Source organism: Procambarus clarkii, chromosome 56, assembly GCF_040958095.1.
Source record: "Procambarus clarkii isolate CNS0578487 chromosome 56, FALCON_Pclarkii_2.0, whole genome shotgun sequence".
NCBI lineage: Eukaryota > Metazoa > Arthropoda > Malacostraca > Decapoda > Cambaridae > Procambarus > Procambarus clarkii.
The window spans coordinates 2,676,709-2,693,561 of NC_091205.1; the positions used below are offsets into that span (position 1 = coordinate 2,676,709).

General features: G+C 46.1%; 1 protein-coding gene across 1 annotated transcript; it reads left to right on the top strand.

Moving 5' to 3' along the window:
* Nucleotides 1-233: 233 nt before the first annotated feature.
* LOC138353049 (clumping factor B-like) lies at nucleotides 234-1,806 on the top strand. The gene is made up of 2 exons (XM_069305688.1): nucleotides 234-492; nucleotides 743-1,806. Exons 1-2 carry the CDS (start codon nucleotides 234-236, stop codon nucleotides 1,804-1,806), a joined length of 1,323 nt encoding a protein of 440 aa, XP_069161789.1.
* The last annotated feature ends 15,047 nt before the right edge of the window (nucleotides 1,807-16,853 follow it).

Sequence of the window (16,853 nt, forward strand, 5' to 3'; positions counted from 1 at the left end):
CCTTGCAGCAACTAGTGGAAAATAAGTTGATTATGCTACTATGTTATAATAATAGCGTCTGTAGAATTCTACGCATTCTACAGACGAACCTCAGGAGGAAATTGTGCCTTTTCAGTTAGTACCACACATTCAACTAAATTTTAGCTAAAAGGAGAGAAATGCTTGTTCTACTCGCGAGAGACAACATTGCCTTTGTTACCAATTGTTATGAACAACTGCTAATCAGGTCAATAATGGTGCAATCCAGAGACAATGTTAAAACACTTGACTGCAACCTTTGGTACCAACTGCAGATGGTACCACCGGGGAAAACTATATCTCAACTAACTGGTACTATGGCGACTCAATGGGCAGCTCTATCTCTGCATACTTCTCAGTTGATAACTGCAGGAACTACCCGACGGGCAGCTATAGATACTCTAGGAGATAATTGCCAGATAACATTGGTTCATCGTACACAAGAAGTGAAGGCTAAAGTTGCAGTTACTGCCAGTATTCAACAGGAGAGGACATCAGATTTTTCGAGACAAGAGCATATATATAACAGACGCTCCGCTGCTCTGAGAGGTGATAGAATGTATCAGAAAATCAGCGTGTTAATCACGGAAGCTATTGCAGCCATAACGGTGACCTTAAAAATGGCTTTCGAAACAACGAAACAAGAGGAGAGCCATGTTTACTAAGAAGCCTCGTGAGTAAACCCAGTCCAATATTCTAATCCTACCATGATTTCTCTCAAGAGATCAGTCTTACCTAAGAAAAGTTTCACCAGAGTCCAGGTCGCTCTGGTCACTTGCCATATACACCTGTGTAGATCCTGAGCCACACTATGACACCCTCACTGGTGTAGATCCTGAGCCACACTATGACACCCTCACTGGTGTAGATCCTGAGTCACACTATGACACCCTCACTGGTGTAGATCCTGAGCCACACTATGACACCCTCACTGGTGTAGATCCTGAGCCACACTATGACACCCTCACTGGTGTAGATCCTGAGCCACACTATGACACCCTCACTGGTGTAGATCCTGAGCCACACTATGACACCCTCACTGGTGTAGATCCTGAGCCACACTATGACACCCTCACTGGTGTAGATCCTGAGTCACACTATGACACCCTCACTGGTGTAGATCCTGAGCCACACTATGACACCCTCACTGGTGTAGATCCTGAGTCACACTATGACACCCTCACTGGTGTAGATCCTGAGTCACACTGTGACACTCACACTGGTGTAGATCCTGAGTCACACTATGACACCCTCACTGGTGTAGATCCTGAGCCACACTATGACACCCTCACTGGTGTAGATCCTGAGCCACACTATGACACCCACACTGGTATAGATCCTGAGTCACACTGTGACACTCACACTGGTGTAGATCCTGAGCCACACTGTGACACCCACACTGGTGTAGATCCTGAGCCACACTGTGACACCCACACTGGTATAGATCCTGAGCCACACTGTGACACCCTCACTGGTGTAGATCCTGAGCCACACTATGACACCCTCACTGGTGTAGATCCTGAGCCACACTATGACACCCTCACTGGTGTAGATCCTGAGTCACACTATGACACCCTCACTGGTGTAGATCCTGAGCCACACTATGACACCCTCACTGGTGTAGATCCTGAGTCACACTGTGACACTCACACTGGTGTAGATCCTGAGTCACACTGTGACACTCACACTGGTGTAGATCCTGAGTCACACTGTGACACTCACACTGGTGTAGATCCTGAGTCACACTGTGACACTGTTACGGACCCGAGTCCATCGTCGGAGCACTGAGCAGTGATGACAACGCCATCTGTGAGTCCGCTCCCGAAAACCCCACAACATGGACAACGCCATCTAGTGGTGACAGGATATGCCAGCAACAGGCGCTGGATTCCTGTCCTGGTCAGCTTGTGACGTAGCCGCTGCTGACCTCTGGTGAGGTGGCGCTTAGACAGTGAACGCCATCTATGGAGTGAAGAGGTGGACGTTTGTGTCTAAGCTAGTAAGTGAAGTTTCCTAGTGGCCCCAGGTAGTGTCCCCAGTACTGATGACGTGTCTACTTTCAGAGTCAACCTAGGACGGTTGTGAGGTACGTGGAGTCAGTCTACCCAAGGCAGCCAAAGTCTCTTCCCCAGTCTGCTTTATAGAAGCTGTGAGCCACCCTCGGACGAACTCTGCTGAGTGTATGATTGCCTGCCTGAGGAGTGGCAGTAACGGGATTTGCCGTATCCGGGGCTGGCTGGAGGAAGAGATCACCCACTGAGGTGACGACCGAGGAGGGTGACCAGCGAGTCACACGAGGCTCCTGGCTAGGGCTCACAACCCTAGTATTAGTCGTGGAGTGGCCTGACAGCGAAGCTGACTAGTACCTGCCAGCTACAGGCTGGACTGTGGTTGTAGGCCATCACGACAAGGCACCCAGTGGGATTGTGGTTTGGCAGGCCTGTGGCCAGGGTAGATTCGTCGTAGAGTCATCGTGGGCCACGGAAGAAGAAACCAGGGCTACCCAGAGTGAGCATCGCCGAGTATCCAGTGTCTTCGGAGGAAGACGAAGCTGTATATATTTTGTGCAGTAATAATTCCCGTGTGTGACTTTTTATTCATATATGGTGGTGGAAATTATATATATAGAGGAAAGTGCTAATCGTGTACATTTAATGTACCTTCCATATTGTTTTAACTTGCGTTACGGAACACACCCCTTGAAAGCCTCTACTAACTTGGGGCCGGATACCCAAACTCTAATACCATCAGAGAAGAACCCGATTGCGTCCCAGTAGGGCCGTAACAGACACCCACACCTGTGTAGATCCTGAGTGAAACTGTGACACCCACACTTGTTTTGATGATGAGTCACACTGTGACACCCACACTTGTGTAGATCATGAGTCACAGTGTGACACCCAGTACGAGCACTAGATATCGTGCTTCACATGTATAGTAATGCGCAGCAGTAGAAGACTAACTCACATCTTGTCTATTTTATACTGCCAACATCAGCAGGGTTCCGAGCGAACATTTCTGTCTGCTATCATCCACGATGATAGCAGACAGAGTATATCGTGACCCAGCTTGCACTCCTCTTGACATGACAGAAAACACACTGAGGAATCTACTCCAAGCCTGCACTAAATAGGCACCCTTCTTGAGTCCAGATGGGAATATGTATAAGCAAGTAGATGGGGTCGCCATGGGTTCTCCCCTAGGTGTCCTGTTTTCGAACTTCTACATGGGCACCATCGAGCAGAGGGAGTTAGTTGACATGGACTTGAAACCCGCCATATACTGCAGGTATATTGACAACATTTTTACGCAGGTACCAGATGCCAGATGTCTGCAGCAGCTGAAGGAGGCATTTGAGCGGAATTCTGTGTAGAGCTTCACTTACGAGATGGAGAATAATGGGAAGCTGCCCTTTCTGGATGTAACAGTTATGGAAAAGAGCGGAGGCTTCCACACTGCAGTCTACACTAAGGAAACCAACATAGGAATGTGCCTCAATGCCAAGAGTGACTGCCCAGACAGGTACAAGATGAGTTTTGTCAACGTTTACGTCGACCGTGCTCTCAGCCACAGCTTAGGATGGAAGCAAGTCGATGAATAACTCTGTAGGGTAAGGCAGGTACTAGTCAACAACGGCTTCATTGAAGACATCATAAATAAAAAGGTGAAACGCCATGCAACCTCTGAAGAGTCAACCAACACAACACCTGTACCCCTTATTAAACTATTTTACAGGAACTTCTTTTTGACGGCTTATAAAACGAAGGAAAGGGTCCTGAAAGATATTGTTGATAGGAACGTTATCCCTACAGACAAAAATCAGAAAATACAATTGACAATTTATTATAAAACAAAAAAACGGCAAATCTACTCATTAAAAACATTCCAGATACTAAGCAGAATGCCTTAAAGGAGACCAACGTCGTCTATTACCCGGATGGTAATCTTGGGCATAGCATTTTATCAAATCACCTCATTCTTTGGGGCACATGTGAGGAACACAAATGCGAACAAGCCTGAATGGTCCCCAGGACTATATGCAACTGAAAACTCACACCCCAGAAGTGACTAGAACCCATACTGCCATACTGCCGGCGGGAGGGTGGTTCAAATAGCTTTGGCTATCACCTCCTTTTGTCTGGTTGAGATGGTCAAGTGGATTAAGGCTTCCTGTACAAACCAGTTGTGTTGCTCCTGGCAGTATGGGTTCGAGTCATTTCTGAGGTGTGAGTTTTCAGTTGCACACAGTCCTGGGGACCATTCAGGCTTGTTGACATTTGTGTTCCTCACGTGTGCCCCAAAGAATGAGGTGATTTGATAAAATGCTATGCCCAAAATTACCATCCGGATGCCGGTGGGGGAGTGATTCAAATAGCTTTGGCTATCACCTCCTTTTGTCCGGTCGAGATGGTCAAGTGGATTAAGGCGTCCTGTACAAACCAGTTGCGATGCTCCTGGCAGTATGGGTTCGAGTCACCTCTGGGGGTGTGAGTTTCCAGTTTATATATATATATATATATATATATATATATATATATATATATATATATATATATATATATATATATATATATATATGCAAACAAGCTTGAATGGTCCCCAAGCATATATGCAACTGAAAACTCCACACCCCGGAGGTCATTCGAACCCAGACAGCCAGGAGACACTATGCAACTGGCGTAACTGGTACCTTAACCACTTGACCAACCATGACCGTACAAAAGACGATGGTAGCCGTGGTTATTTCCCCCACCGTCCCGACGGCACTTAGTGGTGAGCTTGGGGACAGTTATTTCATCAAATCATCTCATTTTGTGGGGCCACGTAAGCAACACATATTTGTGTTGCTCACGTGGCCCTACAAAATGTCTGTGGAGAGTAACATAGCGCCTAGCTACTAATAAATGTTTAACATTAAGCATCTCACAATCATGTATATAATGAGGAATTAAAATATATAATGTCCAACTTATAGAACACAAAAGATGTGTTGAAGTTTCTAACACGAACAATGTTCCGATGTTAGGGACTCCAGTCATCCTATAGCTCTGATCCGTCCAAAATAATTTTCCTGCCCTCACTCAACACAAAGGCCATCTTATCAAAGCGGCTCACGTGAGTAATGTGTCCAGCACGACCCCTTTGTTTGCGCCTCGTTGATGTTGACTCGTGTATTTCTCAGCACAAAGTTTAAATCTTCTAATGTTCTAAACGTGTGGGATGTGACTTATTAATCTGTCCATCTCCTTTTATATTTTCTGTTCTTATATCTTTGTGTCTCTAATTACTACTCAGTCGTATTTCATCTTTGTTCCTTTTCGCGTTTCCGTTCTTCCACTTCCGATCTGTTTAAGGCGTTTAGTTTTCCTTTCTTCGCTAATGAAGCTAATATTAGGAGCTTCCTTCTGCGTGCTCTATATTATTATTATTATGTTCTTATCTCATGTCAGCTTGATATTCATGCTTTATTTCTTTACTTTACTTCTTCTCCTGCTCTCACCATGCCCTTCCTCTCGACCCCCTCTCATTCTCCTCCTCAGTTAGCACTTGGCGAGGCTCCATGACGGATCGAAACGTCGTCAGCACTATTTCATTTGCCGGTGGGGTTAAGTCTCAACAGCTACATTAGTGGGACTCATTCTAAAGAAAACATCTCCAATAATTTAATATTTCTTGTCAGTCGGATCGAAACATCTCATAACTGAAGTTATGAGAGAAAATTCAAAATTGAGCTCCACATCTAGTGAGAAGTTAATGTTCTTGACCAAAGTATATCCTACATCGAGGCTCTTCATCACAGAAGAGTTATTCATGGTTTACAAAATGTTTACTTGCATTTGGCTTCCTAACAAATCCGTTCCTAGAAAGCCCACAACCGAACAAGAGGTTCTATACCTTTTGAAAATATTGATGGTCATCTGCAAGAACAGATCAATTTCGAAGTTCTTATCGGCCAAATTATGGAACTTATTCTAGCAATAGATTGACGACAATTCTGAATTCTTGTAATGAATATATAAAAGCACAAACCAATACTCGATATATCTACTGAATGACCTCATTAGGGTAACAATAGAAAGATTTACTTTAAATTAAATTTCAACGTGATATATATAAAAACAAATGATATTAAAAATGTCAATAATAATAATTATTATTTGCAACAGAGCTACACATCCAGCGGGAAGCAAAATGACACAACTTGACACAATCCATAAATTCAGACTCTTCTATGCATAAGACTCGTGACGGGTCTGAACAAATTAAAGAAAATTCGATGATTGCGAACCCCAGTCTGGCAGGAGGCTGGTGGTTCTAACCATTCTGTCACTTCAACAATTCACACAACTTGTAAATGTCACTAAGAACACACAACAGTGTTCCATACAAATATTCTAATATCCTGATGAATGTACAAAAAAATGTAGTAATGGATTTCAAACGTCAAAGTAACTCTAGTGTGTAAACAAAATAATAATAACCACTATTAAAATAAATAATATTGGAGATCAGTTGGAGTCACAAGGAGGATTCGAACCTGCACATTGGGTACTCTCAAGTACACGCCTTAGACCACTTACCCACAACATGGTAAAAGCAATACATGGAATTCAGCTGAATCCTCTAGGCATCCTAAGGCTTCCAATGAGGCCATGTTAGGGTTTCACACATTGCCTCCCCCCCCCCCCCCCCGCCAACCAGTCCTCCTCCAAAGAGCGTCACATTTCGTCACAATAACAAACATACTTACACACAAACAGAGAGCTAGGAAGACCTAGAGACATTGGGTCAGACAGTCATACAGACTGACAAGGACACAGCATCCACCACATACACTCTTCAATCACTTGACAAATTCATATATTCAACACACAAATCCAGAAGCAAATACCTCGTTCTTGACGCTCGATGAACGTATGAACGATAATGTCACACTTCAACCAGCGTCTCCAATCGAGAATTCTCCTCCTCGAACCATGAGTAAGTGATCAGCAGCTGAGTAAGAGAGAAACTGCCATTCAGAATGCAAATTATTCTACAAGGAAATTTAATAAACAAAAGTCGAGGTCGTGCAAGGCTTTGCAGTGTGCAGCTAAAAGCCGGAAATGTGGAGGAACGTCTCTCACAACGTTGGAGATCTCTGGGAAATATAGAGACGGAGACGTGAAAATGAATGGCAGACGAGAGAGAGAGAGAGAGAGAGAGAGAGAGAGAGAGAGAGAGAGAGAGAGAGAGAGAGAGAGAGAGAGAGAGAGAGAGAGAGAGAGAGAGAGAGAGAGAGACAGAGAGAGAGAGAGAGAGAGAGAGACAGAGAGAGAGAGAGAGAGAAAGAGAGAGAGAGAGAGAGAGAGAGAGAGAGAGAGAGAGAGAGAGAGAGAGAGAGAGAGAGACAGAGAGAGAGAGAGAGAGAGAGACAGAGAGAGAGAGAGAGAGAGAGAGAGAGAGAGAGAGAGAGAGAGAGAGAGAGAGAGAGAGAGAGACAGAGAGAGAGAGAGAGAGAAAGAGAGAGGGGGGCGGCAGCAGAATGTGTGTAAGGGGCACAGAGTGCAGAGATGTGATAAAGTGTTGAGAAGGAGAATGGGAGAGAGGAAAGTAGAGTGGAAGAGTGAGAGGTGGATAGGAGAATGTTAGGGGAGAGAGGAGAGAAAGTTGGAGAGCGTGGGAGAGGAAAGGAGTGGAGGAAAAGAGTGAATGTGTGAATGAGAGACCCGGGCACCACTGGGTTCCCCATCTAGTTCCTCGTAGTTCGGAAGTTATCTTTCCAGTTAATGTTAACAAATCATGATAAACCCAACCGGAAGAAAAGTGAGTATACCAGATTAAAAACAATTATGACAAATTTTTCATTAACACACAGTTTACAATTCGTGTTGTTACATATACATTGGCAACACATAATCACAGCATTCAATTTAATGAGCAATGCATTCCATTTGTCAGAGTATGCAATAGGATGGAATGCAATTGGCAGTGATGTGGTGGAGGCAGACTCCATACACAGTTTCAAATGAAGATTTGATAGAGCCCAATAGGCTTCAGAATCTGTAGACCAGTTGATTGACAGTTGAGAGGCGGGATGAAAGAGCCAAAGGTTAACCCTTGCACGCACAACTAGCTGAGTACAGCAACATTTAACAGCTGAGACATGCGAAGTATATATGCAACATTAATTTACAGTAGTTTATAGAGCCATTGATATACAAGCAATATATAGCAGTGGCAAATATAACTGTAAGAGATGAATATGTTTATGAAAATTAGCTGTACATAACCCGCATATTAAGAATCTTGCTGTGTCACTCTCACTGTGTTCACACAGTGATAGACTAAACTAATTCGCAAATATACAGCCATTATAGCGCTATTGTTTTTATATTTAACAAACAAGTCAACATTTCATGACACTCGGACCAGTTGTGATGGATCAGGCTCCCGGCCAGCCTACAACGCCATTCGCAAATTCCCCGTCTCCAGCCTCACGCACGAGAGTACCAGCGGAGTCAGTGGGAACCCAGCCAGACGGAATGCTAATCATTCTACAAGGAATTCCAATAACCAAGCATTCGAGTCTGACAAGGCCTTCCAGTGTCCAAGTAAATGCCCGAAATACGAAGAAACTTCAGTTACTCTGTTTCTTTGAAAGCTAGAAGAAAGTTTCTAGGAAAAGCTATTTCTATGAAAGCTAGAAGTTGGAGTAAGATAGGACGGCTATAAGGGCTATAAGAGAGAGAGAGACAGAGACAGAGAGAGAAACCGAAATTGTGACACGGAATCAGAGAGAAACGGACACATATACATACAAACGAACATATATATAAATAGACAGACTAAAAGGTAGACATGCAGCATGAAACAAATTAAAAAAATATATCTTGAATAGTGAACCAATAATTAATAAGGTATTTTTAGATCTCCACTAAAATGCTCGGCTCCACTCCCAAAAATCAAGGTCCTGGTGATGAACCTGAGGACATTGCCTCCTTGTATTCCTTCTCTCCACTGCTCTCATAATTTAGTCGCGTTAAACGACTAAATCTTTTCGTTCGACAAGATTTACTTATCTAGACTAAAACAAACTATGGACTAAAGTTTTCTTTAGAGTCTAGGGTACTCCCTGCCAGTTGATCTTCATAACTGTTGCCGTTAGCGACATATACAACAAAAGAATTACGTAATCTGTAAAGATAGGTTGTGTCAGCTGGTGTTAATTATCTTCTATCACAACTGACTGTTTGAAGCTAGGAACAGCTGACTATACACAATAAGCTGTGCTCTAAGTCTCGGAAGCTCTGGAAGAACTGTTTCGTTGCCCTCAGACTGTTGTATTCTTCCATGCTGGGTCAATCACTGATGCAACTGTATGCAAAATTCGGAATGCTTCTGCAATATGTGGGCAATATTTTCCGGATGATGGCAGTAATACCTTAGTGGCAGGGGCGGGCAGCCATCCCCCAAAGCAGCCAAGCTGGCTAATGTCTTAAAACCAGAGTCCTGACGCATTAAAAGTTAGCGGTGCGATGCATTATGGCCATGACAGTGGACCCCTCCACCAGTTCATACACGCACGCGCACGCGTGCGTGTATGAACACACGCACACACACACACACACACACTTGAGAGGCAGGCAGGAGTAAGCGGAAAGGCCCTAGCATGGGTGAAGAACTACCTAACAGAAAGGAGCCAGAGGGTAATGGTAAGGTGCGAGAAGTCGGACTGGCGAACAGTAACAAGTGGAGTACCTCAAGGATCGGTGCTGGGACCAATCCTCTTTCTAATTTACGTAAATGATATGTTTACAGGAGTGGAATCATACATGTCAATGTTTGCGGATGACGCAAAATTAATGAGAAAAGTTGTGAGAGACGAGGATTGTAGGATCCTCCAAGGGGACTTAAACAGGTTGCAGAGATGGTCAGGGAAATGGCTACTGGAGTTCAACACCAGTAAATGTAAAGTTATGGAAATGGGATCAGGTGATAGGAAACCATAGGTTCTCCCCTATCCCCTACACAATGAAGGGGAACTGCCTACCTGTAACGATTCCAGAAAGAGACCTGGGAGTGGATGTGACACCTAATCTAACTCCTGAGGCACATATAAATAGGATAACGACAGCAGCGTACTCTACACTGGCAAAAATTAGAACTTCATTCAGAAACCTAAATGAGGAGGCTTTTAGGGCGCTTTACACTGCCTATGTGAGACCCGTCCTAGAGTATGCCGCGCCATCATGGAGACCCCAACCTGAAGAAACACATAAGGAAACTGGAGAAGGTTCAGAGGTTTGCGACGAAGCTTGTCCCAGAGTTACGAGGGATGGGATATGAAGAGCGTCTGAAGGAACTGAACCTTACGACACTAGAGAAAAGAAGGGAGAAAGGAGATATGATAGGGACATATAAAATACTCAGGGATTTGACAAAGTGGAAATAGATGAAATGTTCACACGTAACAATAACAGAACGAGGGGACATGGGTGGAAACTGGAAACTCAGATGAGTCACAGAGATGTTAGGAAGTTTTCTTTTAGCGTGAGAGTAGTGGAAAAATGGAATGCAATTGGGAAACAGGTTGTGGAAGCAAACTCTATTCATACTTTTAAAATTAGGTATGATAAGGAAATGGGACAGGAGTCATTGCTGTAAACAACCGATAGCTGGAAAGGCGGGATCCAAGAGTCAATGCTCGATCCTGCAAGCACAAATAGATGAGTACAAATAGGTGAGTTCACACACACACACACACACACACACACACACACACACACACACACACACATAGCCATATAAGAAGGAAGATGGCGGTAAATGACCAAGTGACAAGACTGAAGGAAAACAGAAGGGGCATATACAGAAAGCGACAAGGAAATCTGTGAGGTACTGAATGCAAAATTCCATGGAGTGATTCACAACCGAGCCTGAGCAGCTCCCATTGTTAGAAGAGATTACCCTAGATGAAAGACTATCAGATATAGAGATGACAGCAGAGGAGGTAATGAAACAGTTGACAACACTGGATGCAAATAAAGCTGTTGGACCAGACAAAGTATCACCGTGGATACTTAAAGAGGCAGCGCATTCTCTCAGCGTGCCTCTGGCAATGATCTTTAATGAGTCACTTATGTCGGGAGAATTGCCCAGTTGCTGGACAGGACAGTTCTGGACAGGGAAATCATGCCTAACAAACCTTTTAGAATTCTATGATAAAGTAACAAGGATAAGGCAGAACAGAGAAGGCTGGACAGACTACATATTTCTTGACTGCCAAAAGGCCTTTGATACAGTACCGCACATGAGACTGCTATACAAACTTGAGAGGCAGGCAGGAGTAAGCGGAAAGGCCCTAGTATGGGTGAAGAACTACCTAACAGGAAGGAGCCAGAGGGTAATGGTAAGGGGCGAGAAGTCGGACTGGCGAACAGTAACAAGTGGAGTACCTCAAGGATCGGTGCTGGGACCAATCCTCTTTCTAATTTACGTAAATGATATGTTTACAGGAGTGGAATCATACATGTCAGTGTTTGCGGATGACGCAAAATTAATGAGAAGAGTTGTGACAGACGAGGATTGTAGGATCCTCCAAGAGGACTTAAACAGGTTGCAGAGATGGTCAGGGAAATGGCTACTGGAGTTCAACACCAGTAAATGTAAAGTTATGGAAATGGGATCAGGTGATAGGAGACCAAAGGGACAGTGCACAATGAAGGGGAACAGCCTACCTGTAACGAATCGAGAAAGAGACCTGGGAGTGGATGTGACACCTAATCTAATTCCTGAGGCACATATAAATAGGATAACGGCAGCAGCGTACTCTACACTGACGAAAATTAGAACTTCATTCAGAAACCTAAATAAGGTGGCTTTCAGGGCGCTTTACACTGCCTACGTGAGACCCGTCATAGAGTATGCCGCGCCATCATGGAGCCCCCACCTGAAGAAACACATAAAGAAACTGGAGAAGGTTCAAAGGTTTCCGACGAGGCTTGTCCCAGAATTACGAGGGATGGGATATGAAGAGCGTCTGCAGAAACTGAACCTTACGAAACTAGAGAAAAGAAGGAGGAGAGGAAATATGATAGGTACATATAAAATACTCAGAGGAATTGACAAAGTGGAAATAGATGAAATGTTCACACGTAATAATAACAGAACGAGGGGACATGGGTGGAAACTGGAAACTCAGTTGAGTCACAGAGATGTTAGGAAGTTTTCTTTTAGCGTGAGAGTAGTGGAAAAATGGAATGCACTTGGGGAACAGGTTGTGGAAGCAAATACTATTCATACTTTTAAAACTAGGTATGATAGGGAAATGGGACAGGAGTCATTGCTGTAAACAACCGATAGCTGGAAAGGCGGGATCCAAGAGTCAATGCTCGATCCTGCAAGCACAATTAGGTGAGTACAAATAGGTGAGTACACACACACACACACACACACACACACACACACACACACACACACACACACACACACACACACACACACACACACACACACAGGATCCAAGGCGGGATCCAAGAGTCAATGCTCAATCCTGCAAGCACAAATAGGTGAGTACACACACACACACACACACACACACACACACACACACACACACACACACACACACACACACACACACACACACACACACACACACAAAGTTTCAAAGTGTAGTTTCAAAGCGTTATTGGAAAAAGAGTCCTAGGAAGACGGGACACCACGAGCATAGCTCTCATCCTGTAACTACACTTAGGTAATTACACTTAGGTAATTACACACACACACACTCCTTCCTCTCCCCCCCTCTCTGCCCACACGCTCACACACACACACACACACACATTGGGTATTGAAAGAGTGTGCAGGAGCACTTTGCCTACCACTCTCCATAGTGTATAGTAGGTCACTGGAAACGGGGGACCTACAAGAAATATGGAAGACTGCTAATGTAGTACCAATATACAAAAAGGGTGACAGACAAGAGGCACTGAACTACAGGCCAGTGTCCTTAACTTGTATACCATGCAAGGTGATGGAGAAGATTGTGAGAAAAAACCTAGTAACACATCTGGAGAGAAGAGACTTCGTGACAACCCATCAACATGGGTTCAGGGAGGGTAAATCTTGCCTTACAGGATTGATAGAATTCTACGATCAGGTGACAAAGATTAAACAAGAAAGAGAAGGGTGGGCGGACTGGATTTTTTTGGACTGTCGGAAAGCCTTTGACATAGTACCCCATAAAAGGTTGATGCATAAGCTAGAGAAACAGGCAGAAGTAACTGGTAGGGCGCTCCAGTGGATAAGGGAGTACCTAAACAATAGGAAGCAGTGAGTTACAGTGAGGGGTGAGACCTCAGACTGGCGTGAAGTCACCAGTGGAGTCCCACAGGGCTCTGTACTTGGACCTATCCTGATTCTGATATACGTAAATGATCTCCCAGAGGGTATAGAATCATTCCTCTCAATGTTTGCTGACGACGCCAAAATTATGAGAAGGATTAAGACAGAGGAGGACAGCTTGAGGCTTCAAGAAGACCTGGACAAGCCCTATTATCGGAAGGGAAGGGAATTATCGGTGGAAAGCGCCATGCCATTGCGACTATATAACACTCGGATGCTTTCAGGATTAGGATTTGGGATGTGACGGGGGAAGGAACTAACATAGAAATGTGCCTTACCTTGCGGTTACCTTGCTATGATTTCGGGGCTCAACGTCCCCGTGGCCCAGTCCTCGACCAGGCCTCCTGGTTGCTGGACTGGTCAACCAGGCTGTTGGATGCGGCTGCGAACAGCCTAACGTATGAGTCACAATCTGGTTGATCAGGTACCCTTTGGAGGTGTTTATCAAATACTCTCTTGAACACTGCTAAGGGTCTGCCAGTTATACCCCTTATGTGTAGTAGAAGCGTGTTGAACAGTCTCGGACCTCGGATGTTGACAGAGTTCTCTCTCAGGGTACCTATTGCACCTTTGCTCTTCAACGGGGTTATTCTGCACATTCTGCCATGCCTTCTGGTCTCATGTGATGATATTTCTGTGTGCAGGTTTGGGACCTGCATATTTTCCTCGTGTAAATTATTATGTATCTCTCCGGCCTGCGCCCAAGAGAATACAGATTTAGGCCTTTTAGTGGGTCCCAATAGTTTAGATGTTTTACTGAGTGGATTCTAGCAGTAAAGGTTCTCTGCACGCTCTCCAGGTCAGTAATTTCTTCAGCTTTGAAAGGGGGTTGTCATTGTGCAACATTATTCCACTGTAGAGAGCACTAGCATCTTGAAGAGTATCATCATTGGTATAACATCTCTAGTGTGAACGGTTCTTGTTATCCAAACTGTCATGTTTTGTAAGTTGTGACGGCAACTTTATTGTGTTCTTTGAAGGTAAGGTCTTCCGACATAAGTACACCCAAATCCTTTAAAATGCTTTTTCGTTCTATGTTATGATTTTACTGCATTTTGTTCGTGGTTTCCGTTTTTACATTTTCACTTTTTCCTAAACGTAGCAGCTGGAACTTACCTTCACTACATAAATATTATTTTCTGCAGCCCATTAAAAGATCTTAGTGATAAGTATGAAACTATGTACAATATATATATATATTGTTGCACAAGGCCTGTCGACCGTGTGATACATTAATTCTCCTAATAATACGTGATTATATATTCAGTTGCTCCGGTTAACTTGTGTTGGAAAATTTAGTTCACTGACCTGTTTAAATAATCATCTCATTTACACTTAATACTATAGATTAGTTTAATTAATTAAATTCTCCGAGTTATTAAATCCAGACGACACTCGTTGGTGAGAATACTGAGTTACTTATTCTGCTACACCCTACTGGGCCCCGCTCTGCTACACCCTACTGGGCTACACCCTACTCTGTTACACCCTACTGGGCCACGCTCTGCTACACCCTACTGGGCCACGCTCTGCTACACCCTACTGGGCTACACCCTACTCTGTTACACCCTACTGGGCCACGCTCTGCTACACCCTACTGGGCTACACCCTACTCTGTTACACCCTACTGGGCCACGCTCTGCTACACCCTACTGGGCCCCGCTCTGCTACACCCTACTGGGCTACACCCTACTCTGTTACACCCTACTGGGCCACGCTCTGCTACACCCTACTGGGCCACGCTCTGCTACACCCTACTGGGCCACGCTCTGCTACACCCTACTGGGCCACGCTCTGGTACACCCTACTGGGCCACACACTGCTACACCCTACTGGGCCCCGCTCTGGTACACCCTACTGGGCCACACACTGCTACACCCTACTGGGCCACGCTCTGGTACACCCTACTGGGCCACGCTCTGCTACACCCTACTGGGCCACACTCTGCTACACCCTACTGGGCCACACTCTGCTACACCCTACTGGGCCACGCTCTGGTACACCCTACTGGGCCACGCTCTGCTACACCCTACTGGGCCACGCTCTGCTACACCCTACTGGGCCACGCTCTGGTACACCCTACTGGGCCACGCTCTGCTACACCCTACTGGGCCACGCTCTGCTACACCCTACTGGGCCACACACTGCTACACCCTACTGGGCCACGCTCTGGTACACCCTACTGGGCCACGCTCTGCTACACCCTACTGGGCCACACTCTGCTACACCCTACTGGGCCACACTCTGCTACACCCTACTGGGCCACACTCTGCTACACCCTACTGGGCCACACTCTGCTACACCCTACTGGGCCCCACTCTGTTACACCCTACTGGGCCCCGCTCTGCTACACCCTACTGGGCCACACTCTGCTACACCCTACTAGGCCCCGCTCTGCTACACCCTACTGGGCCACACTCTGCTACACCCTACTGGGCCACGCTCTGCTACACCCTACTGGGCCACACTCTGCTACACCCTGCTGGGCCACGCTCTGCTACACCCTACTGGGCCACGCTCTGCTACACCCTACTGGGCCACACTCTGCTACACCCTACTGGGCCCCGCTCTGCTACAACCTACTGGGCCACACTCTGCTACACCCTACTGGGCCACGCTCTGCTACACCCTACTGGGCCACGCTCTGCTACACCCTACTGGGCCACACTCTGCTACACCCTACTGGGCCACGCTCTGCTACACCCTACTGGGCCACACTCTGATACACCCTACTGGGCCCCGCTCTGCTACACCCTACTGGGCCACACTCTGCTACACCCTACTGGGCCCCGCTCTGCTACACCCTACTGGGCCACACTCTGCTACACCCTACTGGGCCACGCTCTGCTACACCCTACTGGGCCACACTCTGCTACACCCTACTGGGCCACACTCTGCTACACCCTACTGGGCCCCGCTCTGCTACACCCTACTGGGCCACACTCTGCTACACCCTACTGGGCCACACTCTGGTACACCCTACTGGGCCACGCTCTGCTACACCCTACTGGGCCACACTCTGCTACACCCTACTGGGCCACGCTCTGCTACACCCTAATGGGCCACACTCTGCTACACCCTACTGGGCCACACTCTGCTACACCCTACTGGGCCACACTCTGCTACACCCTACTGGGCCACACACTGCTACACCCTACTGGGCCACACTCTGCTACACCCTACTGGGCCACACTCTGCTACACCCTACTGGGCCACACTCTGCTACACCCTACTGGGCCCCGCTCTGCTACACCCTACTGGGCCACACTCTGCTACACCCTACTGGGCCCCGCTCTGCTACACCCTACTGGGCCACGCTCTGCTACACCCTACTGGGCCACGTTCTGCTACACCCTACTGGGCCACACTCTGCTACACCCTACTGGGCCACACACTGCTACACCCTACTGGGCCACACTCTGCTACACCCTACTGGGCTACACTCT

Bases quoted from the DNA above. Each gene is read 5' to 3' on its own strand.
- LOC138353049 (XM_069305688.1), top strand. From the start codon at position 234: ATGGTGCAATCCAGAGACAATGTTAAAACACTTGACTGCAACCTTTGG. The intron at 493-742 runs GTATTCAACAGG...TTCTCTCAAGAG, and splicing joins TAAAGTTGCAGTTACTGCCA to ATCAGTCTTACCTAAGAAAA.